The sequence below is a fragment of the Pipistrellus kuhlii genome, unplaced genomic scaffold (assembly GCF_014108245.1).
Source record: "Pipistrellus kuhlii isolate mPipKuh1 unplaced genomic scaffold, mPipKuh1.p scaffold_m20_p_27, whole genome shotgun sequence".
Classification (NCBI taxonomy): Eukaryota; Metazoa; Chordata; class Mammalia; order Chiroptera; family Vespertilionidae; genus Pipistrellus; species Pipistrellus kuhlii.
In genome coordinates this window covers 3,723,675-3,740,722 of record NW_023425526.1, presented here as the reverse complement: position 1 = coordinate 3,740,722, position 17,048 = coordinate 3,723,675, and the positions used below count along the sequence as shown (strand labels likewise).

The 17,048-nt window shown below is 37.3% G+C and overlaps 1 protein-coding gene across 3 annotated transcripts in view; it reads left to right on the top strand.

Annotated features, from left to right (window-relative positions):
• Positions 1-17,048, top strand: part of MRPS9 (mitochondrial ribosomal protein S9) — a 57,230-nt gene that overhangs the window by 3,710 nt on the left and 36,472 nt on the right. For 2 of the 3 annotated variants that reach the window (XM_045587278.1, XM_036454009.2), the window contains exon 2: positions 6,428-6,607. The exons of the other annotated variant lie outside the window; for it this stretch is intronic. In XM_045587278.1, the coding sequence (XP_045443234.1) occupies positions 6,428-6,607 (180 nt within the window). The remainder of the gene's footprint in view (positions 1-6,427; positions 6,608-17,048) is intronic. 3 annotated transcript variants of the gene reach the window in all.

Below are 17,048 nucleotides of genomic sequence, written 5' to 3'. Positions count from 1 at the left end.
TTTTTTTTTGCCTTTCCTATTCAAATTAGCAACAGATTCTTTTTGATCCATTTTTATCCAGTTGAACAAATGCTTAATACTTCTCTAATACCAGTAAAGTAGTGTGTAGTACTGGCATTTGGCCAAATTTGGGACATCACTGCTTTGTCAGGATGTGTCTGCTTTTTTGGCAACCTGCTGGATTAAAATTACAGTTGCCTGACTTGCTGATTATCTTTAAAAAGAAACATATCTGTCAAGTTGTATCAATACAGTTCCATGAAAACAAGTCTGAGGGAAATTCTCTGCCATAGCTTCTCAGATGGAAATAGAACCTACAGAAAATTTCGTTGGGAGTTGTACTTAGTGGCAAAGCAGATTCTCTCCAGGGATTCTTACTGTTCTCAGCTAAAGGTCTGCTCGGGTTGCTTGAAGCCTCATCTTCCTTGATGGCTGTACTGATGAATAATGAATGCCTTTGAATGTAAGTATTTTTTGTGTGAATTCATTGCTGAAATAATTCACAGCGTTTAGTAAATATATTCAGTAGTCCGGTGCTGGTACTATGATGGCTTTGTAACTTACGTAGTCCTAATCTTCAGCAATATGTACAAATGTTTTTTAAAAGGTCTTAAAGATTCTAAAGAGGTTGTTTGAAAAATAGCAAATTAGGAACATGTTAAAAAAAAAAACCTTTATGAACAACAATAAACATTTTACAGATCTTTTTAAAGTCTCATTTATGTTAAAAGTACAAAAGCAGCTACCTCATGTCACAGACAATAGAGCAGCGTTTTTCAACCGCTGATCCGCGGCACACTAGATGTTGCCTGGTGTGCCGTAGGTGCAGACAAGACAAGAATTTTATAATTTTTCACTATTTTGTTTACTTAATATTTCATAATTATAAAATACTTTCTTTGTGTTTATTTGATTCCTATTCAAGAGAATTACTTTATATATAGTCAATATAGGCACAGAGTTAAATTTTTTAACATTTTCTAATGGTGGTGTGCCTCGTGATTTTTTTCATGAAACAAGTGTGCCTTTGCCCAAAAAAGGTTGAAAAACACTGCAATAGAGAAAGACAAAAAGTAATTTTAAATATATATTTTTATTGATTCCAGACAGGAATGGAGAGGCAAAGAAAGAGAGAGAATTATCAATGATGAGAGAGAATCATTAATCAGCTGCCTCCTACTGGAGATCGACCCACAACCCAGGAATCGAACCTGGGAACCTTCAGTCCACAGACTGATACTCTATCCACTGATCCAAACCAGCCAGGGCAAAAAATAATTTTAAATTAAGTGAATAATTGAGTTTTCAAGCCAACAATCAATTCTTATTTGAAATGATGCTAAAATGTAGGAACAAAAGAGGAACAGTGTGAAAAAGAGATAAAGAAAAGACAAAGGAATGTTTACTCAACAAAATAGAAGTTTTTTAAAAATTATTTAACACTACCAAGAACACTTTTTTTTAAATATTGGGTGAGGGAGAGTTCTGTGAAACAGATATGATTTAAATAAACTGTGAAGGAAAGAATTTTGAAGATGGACTGATGATATATAGTAAGAAGCTAAAAACTCCGAGTGACTGCAGAATTGGCACTGCAGAGAAAGGGGGAAAAACAGAAACTAAGGAGTAAATGTTTATAAGTCATATAGAATGCAGAAAAGAAAGGGACAAGAAATAAGACTGAGTATATATATACACTAAGTGGCCAGATTATTATGACCACCTGACGTTTGTAGGCAAATTAGCCGTACACTGCATCGTATGGGATATGGAAGCCGAAGGCCTGTTCGAACACCTTCGCTGTCTGCAGTTACCAAGATAAAACATCTCTAGTTCGCACAGGAACACAAGGATTGGACAAGTCATGGAAAAAGTATTGTGTTCCGATGAATTTTCAGGCATTGGAAAAGTCATGTGGTCCAATGAGTCATGTTTCCAGTTGCATCATGCAGATGGCAGAGTGAGAATTTCACAGAAACAGCATGAAAGCATACAATCCACATGCATGAGTACAACCCTTCAAGCTGGTGGGGGCAGTGTTATGGTTTGGGGCATGTTTTCCTGGCAGACTTGGGCCTTTAATGCATGTGGAACAATGTCTGAATAGCACAACATACCTAAGTACTGTTGCTGATCAAGTTCATCCTGTCATGTTGATGGCATATCCCAATGGAGATGGCTTCTTCCAACAAGACAGTGCGCCATGCCACGGTGCTTGTATTGTGCAGGAGCAGCTTCAAGAACATGAGGGAGACTTTCCCTTGCTTAGGTGGCCCCACAATCACCAGATCTCAATCCAATGGAACATTTGTGGGACGAAGTTAAAAGAGCCATCAGACAGCAGGTTCCACAACCATCAAATCTCACAGGCTGGACAGTGCTATCCATCAGTCATGGTGTCAGATTCCTCGCATCACCTTCCAGCATCTCGTGGCGTCAATGCCAAGAAGAATCGCTGCAGTGTTGAAGGCAAAAGGTGGCCCAACAAAGTACTGATGGGGTGTTCATAATACTCTGGCCACTCAGTGTATACGCATGTATATATACATAAATGTATACACACACGTATATATACACACATATATATGTGTATATATACGTGTGTGTATACATATAAGTAGATGAAGAGCCAAAACCTACTTATTCACGGTTTGGCTCAGTGGATAGAGCGTCAAAAGGTCCCAGGTTCGATTCTGGTCAAGGGCATGTATCTTGGTTGCGGGCACATCCCCAGTAGGGAGTGTGCAGGAGGCAGCTGATCGATGTTTCTCTCTCATCGATGTTTCTAACTTTCTGTCTCTCTCCCTTCCTCTCTGTAAAAAATCAATAAAATGTATTTTTTTAAAAGTAAGTGAAGAATTCATTGGGTATTGCTTTATTACTAAAGTTGGTAGGTTCTCCAACTTTAACGTGTAAACATTTTATCAGAGACATGAATGAAAATTAGTAAAATAAAAATAGGCTATGTACTGTCTAAATTGTCAGATCAAAAGATGGATTTTAAAAAGCACAGACCATATAGCAAAAGAATGAAAACAGGAAGGAAGCATAAAAAATTTAAAGATAAAATAAGATTAAAAATAAGACAATATCTATTAAAGTCCACTTAAATGGGATAATCTCATATTTTTTAAACACTCATATTGGGCCAAAAGAACAAATCCTAAAATGACTGAATTTTTTTTTAATATATTTTATTGATTTTTTACAAAGAGGAAGGGAGAGAGATAGAGAGCTAGAAACATCGATGAGAGAGAAACACCAACCAGCTGCCTCCTGCACACCCTCTACTGGGGATGTGCCCGCAACCAATGTACATGCCTTTGACCGGAATCGAACATGGGACCCTTCAGTCCACAGTCCGACGCTCTACCACTGAGCCAAACCGGTTTCGGCAAATGACTGAATTTAATAAAAAACAAGGGTAGTGCTAATGGGAGTTTAAGAGGGTTGCAGTACTGTGATCCAGTAGACCTGAGTGTAGGAGAGAAGTGTTGTGTGGGAATGGAACCCTTTGGAATTCTGAAGAGTACAGTCTGTTTTCAGATAAAACTGCTGAACTAAGTATTGCATTGAGTATACCACTGAAAAAAACAAAGGAAATAAAAATGTAACTGGTGGAGAAAATTTTCACATAGTGTAAACCATGTAGATTTCTTTGGAATTATCCCCGCAGCTAATATTCAGCATAAATAGCCGCATACATTGTTGTTTTTACTACTCTTCCCCCCACCCCCATTGCTCTGTCTACCCTTTACAGCCATTCTTTGGATATGAAGTATGCAGTCCATCAAACCTATCACTTCTCACCCTGTAGACCATCTCATGACCTATTTCACAAAGAAAATAGTGGCCAGAAGACATAAGTAACCTTACTTCACCTACTCACCCTCACGAACTATTTTGCTTCTTTGCATAGAAGAGATGTTTCTCATTGGAACTAACGCCTGCCATTTCCCCTGCTTCATGTCCTATTTGATTAATAGACCATATCTCCAGCTCAGATCTTTACACACACACACACACACACACACACACACACACACACACAGAGCCATCTGCCTCCTAGAACCCTTCATGCCCAAATGGAACACATCGCTTTCCTCCCTAACGTTGTTCTTCCTCTAGCAATTCATTATGTCAGTGAATGGAGCCATGTTCACTGGAAGACTTCTTTTCTCCTGAGGGTTGTGGTTGGTGATTGGTGGGGGGCATAATGGGTTTATCTGTATTATGAATGGATTGTTTTAGCAATGGACAAAAACATTTGGCATATTATTTACAACACCGGTGTAATCATCGTTTTGGCAATGAACATTTGGAAGAATTACCTCTACTCTATGACTGTTATTTTTATTCCCCAAATTCATACCTTTTGCCATGTCTCTTGGGGCAGAAAAGCATTTTCACTTTGAGTATGGGAGGTAACTTTCTTCACTGTTCAAAGAAGACAGTGGAATCTAAAGAAAAGCTGGGGAAAGATGCTGAAACTGTTGGCATAGGGAATTGGTGCTAGTGGCATTTGACTGAGGAGAGGTAGCAGGGGTGTGAAAATAGGCTCTCTATATAAGGGCAGCCTAACTATACACACAAGCCAGTTTGGTTCATGGTTTTACTCATCAGTAGTAACATTGTATCACCAGAGCATTGTAAAAAAGCGTAATTGTCTGCTCATAATACCAAGAGAAACTTAAATTGCTCTTCCTTTCTCATCAAAGAATAGCAAGGAACTATTTTATCACTTTTAATTTGTGAGAGTTTGGAACATAATTTTTCTATTAATTGGATATTTTCTATTAATATTTGTCCTCAATATTTTTTCCTTTTCTATTGTAACTGTGACAAATTACTATAGAGTTATTTGAATCTTTGATTCTCAAAGGGTTAGGGAACGGATGAGAGAGGGATGGTGCTGGTGGTATCTCACGTCATTGTTTCTGTCTCTCTCTCTCTCTCTCTCTTTCCCTCCCTTCCTGCTTCCCTCCCTATTTCTCCCTCTTCTTCCTCCTTCCACTCTCTCTGAAAAGCACTGGAAAAAAGTATCCTATAGTGTGGATTAAAATACACACACACACACACACACACACACACACACACACCTGTCTCCCAAGTAGCTGAAGTTGATAGATCAGTATCAATGTGAATAGTATTTTTGTTTTTAACGTGTTGAAATGCTAGTCATTTAAACTACTTTGTAAGCACAGGCTTAAAAAGAGATTTTTATATTTATGAAAAGGGAAATGAATGAGTTACTATGTCTGAATATTGCTTAAGAGTGTTTAGACTTGTTGAGGCAGCAGTCAGGTTGAGAACCACAGATTAAAGATTTTGAGAAAAGCCAGGACAAGAAAGATCTGTTCTAGTTCTCTCCAGCTGCTGAACGGCCACTGAACACATTTTTCAGGTTTTTTTCCTTTGTTGCAGGTGAAATACTCATGCTGATGGGGGGAAGATTCCCATTGCCAGAGCATAAGAGAGTCACAGCAGCAAGTGTGATAGCATTACTGATAGCTTAAGAGGATGTGAAGGCCCTTATTTTTACAGAGCATATTGAACCAAATTAATACTAAGAAGTTGTCTTTATTTTTAGTGAAGCAGTTTCCTCATTGTGTCAATTTAAAATAAGGACCCTGGAATAAAGTTTCAAGCTAAGCTAAACCTATTCTTGTTAAGGCATTTAAAGGTAGGCTGCATTGTACTCTAAACAAGGAGAGTGCCTATAGTCTAAGGTAATGTCCCTTACCCCCACTTCTACTGCTCGCTATTTTCTGTCCGCTGGCACCTTTGCCTCTTTTTAAGCAAGTGTCATGGTCACTCTTCATCTCGTGTATGTCAGGTATCACAAGTAGTTTGCTCAGTAGTTAGTGGCCCACAGACCAAAGGTTCCTGGGTTCGATTCCCAGTTAAAGGCACATACCTCAGTGTGGGTACCTCAAATGTGGTTAACTTGGCTGTGGTTCATCCTGGCTGGGCGTGGGTGGGAGGCAGCCAGTCAATGTGTCTCTCACCTCTCTCCCTGACCCCCCACCCCCCTTCTTCCTTCCTTCCCTCCCTCCCTTTCACTTTCTCTAAAAAACAATGGAAAAAATATCCTACAGTGAGGATATATATATATCTATATATCACAAGTCGCTGAAGTTGATGGATCGGTATCAAATATGGATGTGGGTAGTGTTTTTGTTTTCATTGTGTTGAAGTGCTAATAATTTAAACTACTTTGTAAGCAGAGGCTTTGGGGGGGAGGGGCGGGGAACAATTCTAACACCTTCCTTCACAGGCCTTTTACCTTGTTTGCAGAGTCCTGCCAATTGAGTGCTATAATAAAGAAGACAACTGTTTGAATATCCCGTTTTATTTAGACAGTGTCCTACAGATCATTGTTTAATATAATTTTTTTTCTTTTCTTTCCATATATATTTTCTGTTAGATATTGAGGCTAAAACATGTCACAGTTGTAACAACAAAGAAAAATGTTAAAGCCTTAAGACGTGAAACCTACACAGTGGATTTCATTAAAAAGCAGATTGAGGAGTTCAACATAGGGAAGAGACATTTAGCCAACATGATGGGAGAAGATCCAGAAACTTTTACGCAAGAGGATATTGATGTGAGTACAGTTGCTCTGTGGAAAGTGATTGCTGTAAACTCTCAGGTGCTGAAAGCACTATTCCTCAGCCTGAGTCTTCAGGTCTGTGAAAATTTAATCAGACTGTCAGAATAAGGAAAAGCACTTTGCAAGTTGAAACTATGGTTTCAAAGAGAGATGCTACTCTGTATTTGAAGCATAATAAAGGGTGGTGAGTTTTTGATTTCACCTAGAAATGGATGTTTTCCTTGATTTAAGATCATAGGAGCCACTATGAATGCGTATACACAATTTGGAAACATTTATCCTGCAGGTAGTCTTAAATTTAGCTTCTTACAAAATGATAAAACAAATGGTAATGGAAATAGAGTTAGGTTTATAGGAAATCCCATAAATAAATCTAAGCCCCATGTTTGTTTGTTTTTAATCAACTTAACTATATATTTGAATTTTCAAAGAAAGGGCATGTCCAAGTGATTTGAGAATAGGTTAGGATGCTAGTCACATGCCATTCTTGAATTATAATCCTGAGAAAAGTAGTAAAAATATTACTTCGTTTTGTTTTGTTTTGTTTTGTTTTTACATTAATTGATTTGGATGTTTAACTTTGTTTCCTGGAATAAAGCCCACTCTGTCAATGTGGATAATAATTTTTTATGTGTTTCTGGATTAGGCTTGCTGTCATTTTGCTGAGTTTTACTTCTAATTGATACTGGTCTATAGTTTTAATGTCTCTGTCTGATTTTGACATCAGGGTAATATTGGCCCCATACTATGAGTTGGGAAGTGATCTCTTCCATTTTTAGAAGAGTTTGTGAAGAATTGGTATTAAATCTTTTTTAAATATCTGGTTGAATTAATCAGTGAAGTTATCTGGGCCTGGCAGTTTTGTGGGGAGGATAAAACTTTTTAAAATTACTTTTAAAAATTTTAAATTACTGTTTGCTTTATTTTTCTGTAATCCTCACCTGAAAATCTGTTTTTATTAAATTTAGAGAGAGATGAAGGGAGGGGAGAGGGGGAGAAAAATCAATTGGTTGCCTTCCATATATACCCTAACTGGGATCAAACCCAAAACTGGGTATGTGCTCTGACTGGGGATTGAACCTCGACTTCAGTGCAGGGGAGGACATTCCAACCAATTGAGCCACACTGGCCAGGGCTTATTGTCTGGTTTTTAAATGGTCCTCCCCTCTCCTCTGACCTCTGTGTTCCTGAGTTCTCTGCAAGATCCCACTCTCAAACTGACTTGACCCGCCTTTATAACCTTTTGGGATGTACAGATGGCATAATTAGCTCACTGAGAGAAACAGAATCAGACAAGAGTTTGAAATTCTATCTGAAGATATAAACATTTTCACATACTAAGTATAAAAATGAATTAGATTGTTTGGAATGGTTAGTTCATTGCTTGGATATTTTATCAGAATATTAGTTTGGAATGTTATAATTATTTTCATGAGAATTTAATTTTTACAAAGTAGACATGATCTATAATTTAATTCAGGTAACTTATTAAAAGTCTAGGCTCACTGTATGTATAATGTTCATGTAGGTAAATTAGGTGCCATTCTATTTAGATTAAACCATTTATTCTTTTATATATCAAAGTTTTTTTATACTGCTTATTAACAATTGCTAAAATAATGATAGCAAAACCATCTAATAAATGAATTTAAGTAAATATTTTTATTTTATTTTATATTTTATTGATTTTTCACAGAGAGGAAGAGAGAGGGACAGAGAGTCAGAAGCATCAACGAGAATCATCGATCAGCTGCCTCTTGCACACCCCCCACTGGGGATGCGCCCGCAACCAAGGTACATGCACTTGACCAGAATCGAACCCGGGACCTTTCAGTCCGCAGGCCAACGCTTTATCCACTGAGCCAAACCGGTCCCGGCTAAGTAAATATTTTTAAGATTTAAAATCTCTCCCTGGCCAGTGGTTAGAGTGTCAGCCCATGCACCAAAGGGTTATGGGTTCAATTCCTGGTCAAGGGCACAAACCTGGGTGTGTGTGTCTCTCTCCCCCCTTTCCTTTCTCCCTCCCCTCCACTGGCTCTTAAAAGCAGTGGGAGAAAATATCCTCCAGTGAGGATTAGCAATAACAAAAAATGTTTTCTTAAGTATCTATTTTCATATATGAAAATATCTTTAATTTTTTTTGTTAAGATGTTTAAAATAGACCTACATTGGTGTTTCCATCTGGAGTCTACTTTTTATATTATTTAGAGAAATCTTAAAGGATTCTGTCATTCAGTCAGAGACAATATGTTTAGTTCTGGTTTTTAAAATATAGAATCGTTTTCCAGAGAAGACATGTTAAACATCACTATGTAAATGTAGGAGATGATAGCTATATGGTGAAAGTAAGTTGATTTAATTTGTGTCATTGTGCTAATAGAATATAACTTATAAAAATCTTCTTTAGATTTAGCAAAAGAAAAAAGTAATGAAATCATGAATTAATATGAAAAAATCTCCAATTACTTGTTTACATATAGAGAATCTTCTTAAATGAAACTGAATTTCTTGAATTGTGAGGAATATAGATGCAGAACATGTGCAACTTGTTCAGTGGATTTTTTAAAAATAAATTCATTGTTGCTGAAGTGATGTTGTAGGAAAATGCAAAACCTGGGATGAGGAGATTTTTTTGTGGTGTCACTAACCAACACTGTGATATTAGCAAGTCACAGCATTCTGCACTTGTTTTTTGGGTCTCTAAAGTAATACCAGCTGCTTGCCTAACTAATATAGGAACGTGAGATTAATGCAATGTGTTAATGAATAAATAAAATCTACCATAGCCTGTATCACTTTCTAGTTTTCTAATTTCCTTTGCAACACAAATCTTCCATGCCATCTGACACTGCATGTTGGGGAGAATAATCTGAAATACCTTTGAGTACATTGATTCATCACTGAGTGACATAAACTGGAGGCGGTGTTGTATAATAGGTTGGTGTTTTGTCTTGCCTCCCTGTCTAAAAGCCCGTGTGAGGGAGTGTTGTCATTTTCCTGACACCAGTGACCCGATTCTGCTGTGCTAGACCTTCCTCATGCGATGGATCTGCTTCACGAAGTCTCACGTATTATATCAATTAACTCTTGGCATTTTATTAAATTTAGTGGGCCCTCACTGGCATCTGAGTAGATATGAAAGCAAAGAGAACAGTGACAACCAACTGTTACCACGGCATTAAAATTATACACCTATTATGGTTCCTATTTTCAAAACTATTTTTGTTAGATGTTTTGACTGTGTGTATAACTTGAAAGACATTATACTGATGGGTCTTATTTAATTTCCATACTGACATAATGTTTAATTATTTCTAAACACAAAAATAAAAGGTTTGATATCCAAAATCAGGAAAATACTTTAAGCCTCCAGGAGTCTTTGGAAGAGCATTGCAATTACTGTTATATATAGAATTTATATAGAATTTATAATTGCTGTTATATAGAATTTATAATGCTTTGTATAATGTGTTTGGCTTTTAACATATAAATTAAAATTAGGTTCAATAATTTTTCTTTTATTTAATCTGATCATGGAATTAGATATTCACAGAATGGAATTTTTCCAAAAAGGGAAACCTAGTTTTAATGATTTGTAATGAAAAAATGCCACCACTTACTAAATATCGCTTATACATTTGCAGGTTGCTGTCTGGGAGCCTGATACACTTTATCACATTTAATGTTTATAAAATCCGTAAGAGGTAGTAAGTATTCATTGTTGAGGAAACCAAGGCTATATACACGGTCTTTCTGAACTCAAAAGCGATTTTTCTATACTTTCAGAGATTATTGTTTTGGGTAACATTTTCTAAGATAAGTTGCAGTTTCCCCAGCCTTATTTGTAGAGTTCAGTGAGTATAACTTTATCTTACAGTGCCTCAGGATTTTTCTTTATAGTACGGTTGTTAAGCTGTGATACCCGACTTGGCTCATAGTGAATGTTTGTTCCTGTACTGAATGGCCTGGCTATGCTTTATTCTGGATCCTGACATCTCCTTTCCTGTCAAAATGTTCATATATGTGTGTCTGCCGTCTGCCTCCAGCCTCTCTCATGACTTCCAATCTTCTGGCGTAACTAAACTTGTTAGGTAGGTGATTAAAACTAAGGGCTATTGGCCTCAGCATGAGGACCTATATGACCTTCCTGCTAAGTAAAATCGTGAATTTATGTCAGCTATTTCTGCTCTTCATGGGCTTTTTTGTTGTTGATTTCTAAGCTTACAACTTTGTTCCAGAAGATTGAACTTGAGTAGAATTCTGGCCTCTGGCCTCACTGAGTGGAGCGTATGTAACTTACGTCTGAAAAGTTCTATTTAGCTAATCTTACATGCTAGTGTATCCTTAATAAAGCTTTAAAAAGAGTTCAGACATGGGTTCTTAAAATAAAAAAAATCAGATACAATTTTATGACTAAAAATAATTCTGCCTGTCACTGTTGCTATTTACTTTAAAGTTACATTATTTAGAAGATTTTAAATTATTAAACCTACAGCTTGTGTATCTGCTACAGTTTTGTTTTTCTGTGTTCGTTTGTTTTTTGTTTTTTTGCAGAATTTGCTATATTTAACACTCAATCTTGGTATTAAGTTTATATAAAAATATTTTTAGTTGGCAGAATAACAAATTAGCTAAAAAGAAATTGGTCATGGACAGGTATAGATTTTCTCCATTTCAAAAAGCGTAATTTTTGCCTGATTTTTTAAAGTGTATTGTAAAAAAAGAAATCCCTTATTGCTCTTTCACAGTAAACCACTATGGTGTTACTGATAACTTTCAGAAAACCTAATAAGAGAAAACACAGTGAGTAGTGTATATGATGTCTTGCTGAAAGTGCTTAAAATACAAGCTAAATATTTTGAAATAGATCTTAATACAGTAGTTCTCAACTCCTGTTAACCTTTCACTGGTAACTGCCAAATGCTGATCAGTCTATATATAAATATTTTTGGCTTTAACAGTATATATTACTATGAGAGGGAACCTGTCAACTGAGCATTGAGCTGAGTGGGTTTTGTTATAGCCTGCTCTGTTTGGTTAAACATTTAATTAACTCATCCCTAATTCCTTGGTAGGGTCAGACCAAATGACTTTGCAGGCCTTATATGGTCCACAGGATGGACGTTCTCACCCCTGGTCTAGATAATGTGCAGATATGGCAAAAGATCTGGAATGTGATTTCATGTAAATTCAGTGTAAAGCCCTTACACTTTGGTCAAAACAAGATCTTATGTTTGGAAACCATCCTATATAATAAAGAGCTAATATGCTAATTAGACTGAATAGCAGAATGACCTTTTGGATTAAGCTGGGGGTGCGAGGGCCAAGCCCCTTGCATAAAATTTCGTGCATCAGGCCTCTAGCAAAGCAATAAACCTCATAGTCTGTAACAGAGGCAGGGCAGAAAACATTTGTCCTTAAATAGTGACTGAGGCTAAAGGCTGGCCAGTGAATAGTGTAGTCAGTGCCCATAGAATTTTATAGACATTACTAGAGGCTCGGTGCAGGAAATTTGTGCATGGAGGGGGGATTTCCCTCAGTCCAGTCTGCACCCTCTTTACCTAGGACCCCTCGAGGGATGTCCGACTGCCTGTTTAGGCCCAGTCCCTCCGGACAGTGAGACATCCCTCTCTCAATCTAGGACTACTGGCTCCCAATTGCTTACCTTCCTGCCTTCCTGATTGCCCCTAACCACTTCTGCCTGCCAGCCTGATCACCCCCTAACCACTCATGCCAGCCTGATTGATGCCTAACTGCTCCCCTGCCAGCCTGTTTGCCCCTAACTATCCTCCCCACAACTGCCCTCCCTTGCAGGCCTGATGCTTCCCAACTACCCTCTTCTGCTGGCCATCTTGTGGTGGCCATCTTGTGTCCACATAGGGGCAGGATCTTTGACTACATGGGGGCAGCTATCTTGTGTGTTGGAGTGATGGTCAATCTGCATATTACTTTTATTAGATAGGATAGAGGCCTGGTGCATGGATGGGGACCAGCTGGTTTGCCCTGAAGGGTGTCCCAGATCAGGGTGGGGGTTCCCTTGGGGTGTGGAATGACCTGAGCGAGGGGCCTGTGGTGGTTTGCAGGCTGGCCATGCCCCCCGGCAACCCAAGCAGAGACCCTGGTGTCTGGAGTTTATTTACCTTCTACAATTGAAACTTTGTAGCCTGGAGCGGAGCCAAGCCCCCTTGCTTGCTTTGTGCTGCCACAATTTCTGTTTGGGTTTGTTTACCTTCTATCACTGAAACTTTGAAGTCTTGAGTGGAGGCTTAGGACAGCAAGGGCAGGCAGAAAGCTTGGCTTCTTCTGTTGCCTGGGAAACCCAAGCCTCCTTCCTGCTCTCTCTGACCACAGCCATCTTGGTTGTGGTTAATTTGCATAATATCTCTGATTGGCTGGTGGGCATGGCTTGTGGGTGTAGCGGCATGATGGTTAATTTGCATATTGCTCTTTTATTAGGTAGGATAACTCATTGTTATGCTAGATTCCAGGTTACAGTGATTGCTAACTGCTTAGTATTGTTTAGACTTTTAATCCTTTCACATGTACCATCAAAAATCATTTTTCTCAAAATCATGCTGTAAACACATAGAAGTTGAGGGCCACTGATATTTGCATTTGCTTTTTTTGAATTAGGCTGTATCAGTTATAAATATTTTGGAGACATTTCAGTTATATTAAATAATATGAATGCAGAGTTGCATTTACATATACTAATGTCTTTATTTGGGAATTAAAAGTTAACTTCTACATTACTATAGAGTTTCAGGAAAAAAGCCAGCAAATTGATATATAACACTGTTGAAGTCTACCAATTACTTTTTAATTGGTACTATAGACCTCATTCTGAAACCAGAATGTTTTATTCTCCTAAGTGTGAATATGCTGTATGAAGTTTCCTAATTGATTTGCTGTGCCCATTCCATTTGATGTATCATTTTTCACAATATTTCATAATTTGTGCTCACTTCTAATGAACAGAGTCGTTAGGACAGGCATGTCTAAGTACAACTGACAGCTAACATTAGGTGCCAGATGCAGTTTATAAAGTAATGTAGAAGTGTAGAGAACAGTTTAAATAAATTAGCACCTGTACATTAGTCTCACTTGCTGGTAATTTATAAGCGCATCAGTAGAGATGACATTTAGGTAAGTCATTGATCAAGTTAACAGCTGCAAACCCACTGCCCAGCTGGGATACCTAATTAATTGAGATTGCGTTCCTGACCCAGAGCTTCTCCTGGGTTCAGCCTACAGTCCTTTTATACTTTGACATAAACCTAAGAATATAATCACGAGCCAAAGCCATATATGTAACAATTTTTTCAAGTGTGATAAAAGTTTAAAAGAACTTTAAGTTGAATTCCATACAAATTGAAGTTCTTAATATAAGAACTATTAAGGTTGAGCTTATTACAGGAAAACATCCTTTGTTTTCTATTTCTGTGGCTCAGATTTTTTTCTCTGAATTTAAAACTGTAAGATTAAGTCAACAACAACCTTAAATCAGAGTAAAACAATAATTTTGTATGTATTTCTACCTATTCATGGATGTTATATTTGAATACCAGGGCGTTAACTACAGGCCACATCTAAAGTCTGGTTCCTAGGCTGAGAAAAGGTCTCTTGACACACAAATGATAACCCTAAAACAAAGAAATTAGGCTACTAATACTGTGTTCAAGCTTCTTGAAACAATCATCGTGTTCCAAAATAGGCATATTTTTTTATTTTTGTGGAAGGATTAGGTTTCCTAGTCTAAAGAATAGATTGGTTAGATTGTTCAGAAGTGAAAACATTTATTTCAGATAATTATGAAATTTCTGTTAGTACTTACGTCATAGTTGATAAGCTTGGTCCAAGTAGGCCAAACCCCAATTCGGATATGGAATGCCAATTTTCCTGTAATATTAAGGCACCTGAAGGCCTGTGCTCTTTCCTGCTGATTCTTTTTCTCTTGTGCCTGGGAGGTGCCACATATGAACGAGGGCATGATAGCACATACCAGTGCAGATAGGTGAACATAGCAAAGAATCAAGTATTTTCTCCAGTGGCTTTCTGGTTGACTTAATTTCACTTACCATAATATTTCAATTCTGCATTTTTATTGTGCTGATATAGATCTTTTTGAATAACATGCTAGAAAACTGCTAAGAAAACAAACATTTTAACACTTACTTTACCTTTGTTTCTTATTTTCTTTTCCAGCTATACTCCTGAATATTTCCTAACCAAATCTTTACCTTAATTTAAAATTATATGTGAAATAGTTCATTTATTCCCAACCATATTACTTACTCATTATTATTCTTATCTGAAATACTCTTTTTAACTTTATGTTGAATTGGAAAATTGTAATTTTGAGAAGCCCCAAGGACTCAAGAAATCAGCCTGTGGAAAACTTTATCTTCCATGAAATGTTTCCCAGTGTGGGTCAGGCTATCCGGTGTAAGGAGTGAGGGCAAAGTTGTCTACCACCTGCAAGCAGAGCTTAGGAAGTCTCTTGAGCTTTTTGAGGAAGCCAAAGGGTCAAACTACTAGGGGTAAGGGTTGAGGTAGAGAGTTAAAATTATATTTGGAAGGGCTTAAACAAATCCCTTTTTACTAAAATAAATGTCAAGTCACAATGTCCTAATAAACCAGCTTAGGGCCATAGCAGTGTTTCCCAAACTTTTGACACATGTGTACCCCTTCTATAATTTTCATACCGCTGAGTACCCCTCATACTCATGAGAACGTAGAATTAGGCGCAGCTAAGCACCGTGCAGTGCATATCCCCACCAAACTCTGGTGCAACGCGTACCCCCACTAAACTCTTCCCGTACCCTTGCAGGTACACGTACCACACTTTGGGAAACACTGGAGTAGAGGATTCTGAGAATTGATGATTTGGAACATGAGGAAGCAAAAACCACCCAATCAAAAGAGCAAAGAGAAAAAAGGAGTCCAAAAATATGAAGATAGTGTAAGGAGCCTTTGGGACAACTTTCAAGCATACCAACATTCTCATTATAGGGTTGACAGAAGGAGAAGAGAGCAAGCAAGTTATTGCAAACCTATTTGAAGAAATGACAGAAAATTTCCCCTACCTGATGAAAGAAATAGCCTTTCAAGTCCAGGAAGCATCGAGAATCCCCAATAAAAGGAATCAAAGAGGCCCACAACAAGGTACATCATAATTAAAATGCCAAATGTTAAAAAGAATTTTAAAAACAGCAAGAGAAAAACAGAAGAAGGAAAAAAATATGAACAAGAAAATGGCAATAAATACATGTCGATCAACAATTGAACCTAAAAATCAAAATAAATGAACAAGGAATCTAATGAACCAAAATAAACTGATGAATAAAATAGAACCTGAGGCATAGGAACATGATGAATGTCAGAGGGACGAGGTTAACCAATATATGCATTACCTATGGACACAGTCTGGTGGTGATGGCTTGGGTCAGGGTGGGAACCAGGTGGAGGGGGGCAAAAAAGCAGAAAGGGGAACATTTGTAATACACTCAGCAATAAAGGTTTGTTTGTTTTTAAATAAACGAATAAATAAAAGAAATACCTGCCTTCAATGAAACACTAGACCAAATGGACATAATTGACAATTATAGAACCTTTCATCTGGAACACCAGATTATATATTCTTCTCCAGTGCACATGGAACATTCTCAAGGATGGACCATATGTTGGGTCACAGAACAAGCCTCAACAAATCCAGAAGACTGAAATTATACCAAGTATATTCCCCAACCATGGTGCCTTGATATATTAGAAATCAACTGCAAAAAGGAAGTAAAGAAACGCACAAGTGTGTAGAGATTAAAAAACAAATTACTAAAAAATGACTAGGTCAAAGAAGAAATAAAAGATGAGATCAAAAGACATACAGAGACAAATGAGAATGATAATACAACATATGAAAACCTTTGGGATGCAGCAAAAGCAGTAATGAGAGGGAAGTTTATATCATTACAGGGCTATCTCAAGAAACAAGAGATGTCCCAAGTAAACAACCTAACATCAAATCTTAAAGAACCAGAAAAAGAAAAACAAAAGCAACCCAACATGAACAGAAGAAAGGAAATAATAAAAATTAGAGCAGAATTGAATGAAAAAGAGAACAAATGGACTACAAAAATTTAAAACAAAGAGCTGATTCTTTGAAAAGATTAATAAAATTGACAAACCCCCTGGCTACACTCACTAAGGAAAAAATGGGAAAAGACCCATATAAACAAAATCAGAAATGAGAGAGAAGCCACCATAGACATCACATATATACAAAGGGTCATACTAGAATATTATATAAAAAATTACCACCAAATTTAATACCTAGAAGAAATGGATAAGTTCCTAGAAATAATATATCCTTCTTAGACTAAGTCATGAAGAATTGGAATATCTAAATGATCAATCAGCAGTGAGAAAATTGAAACAA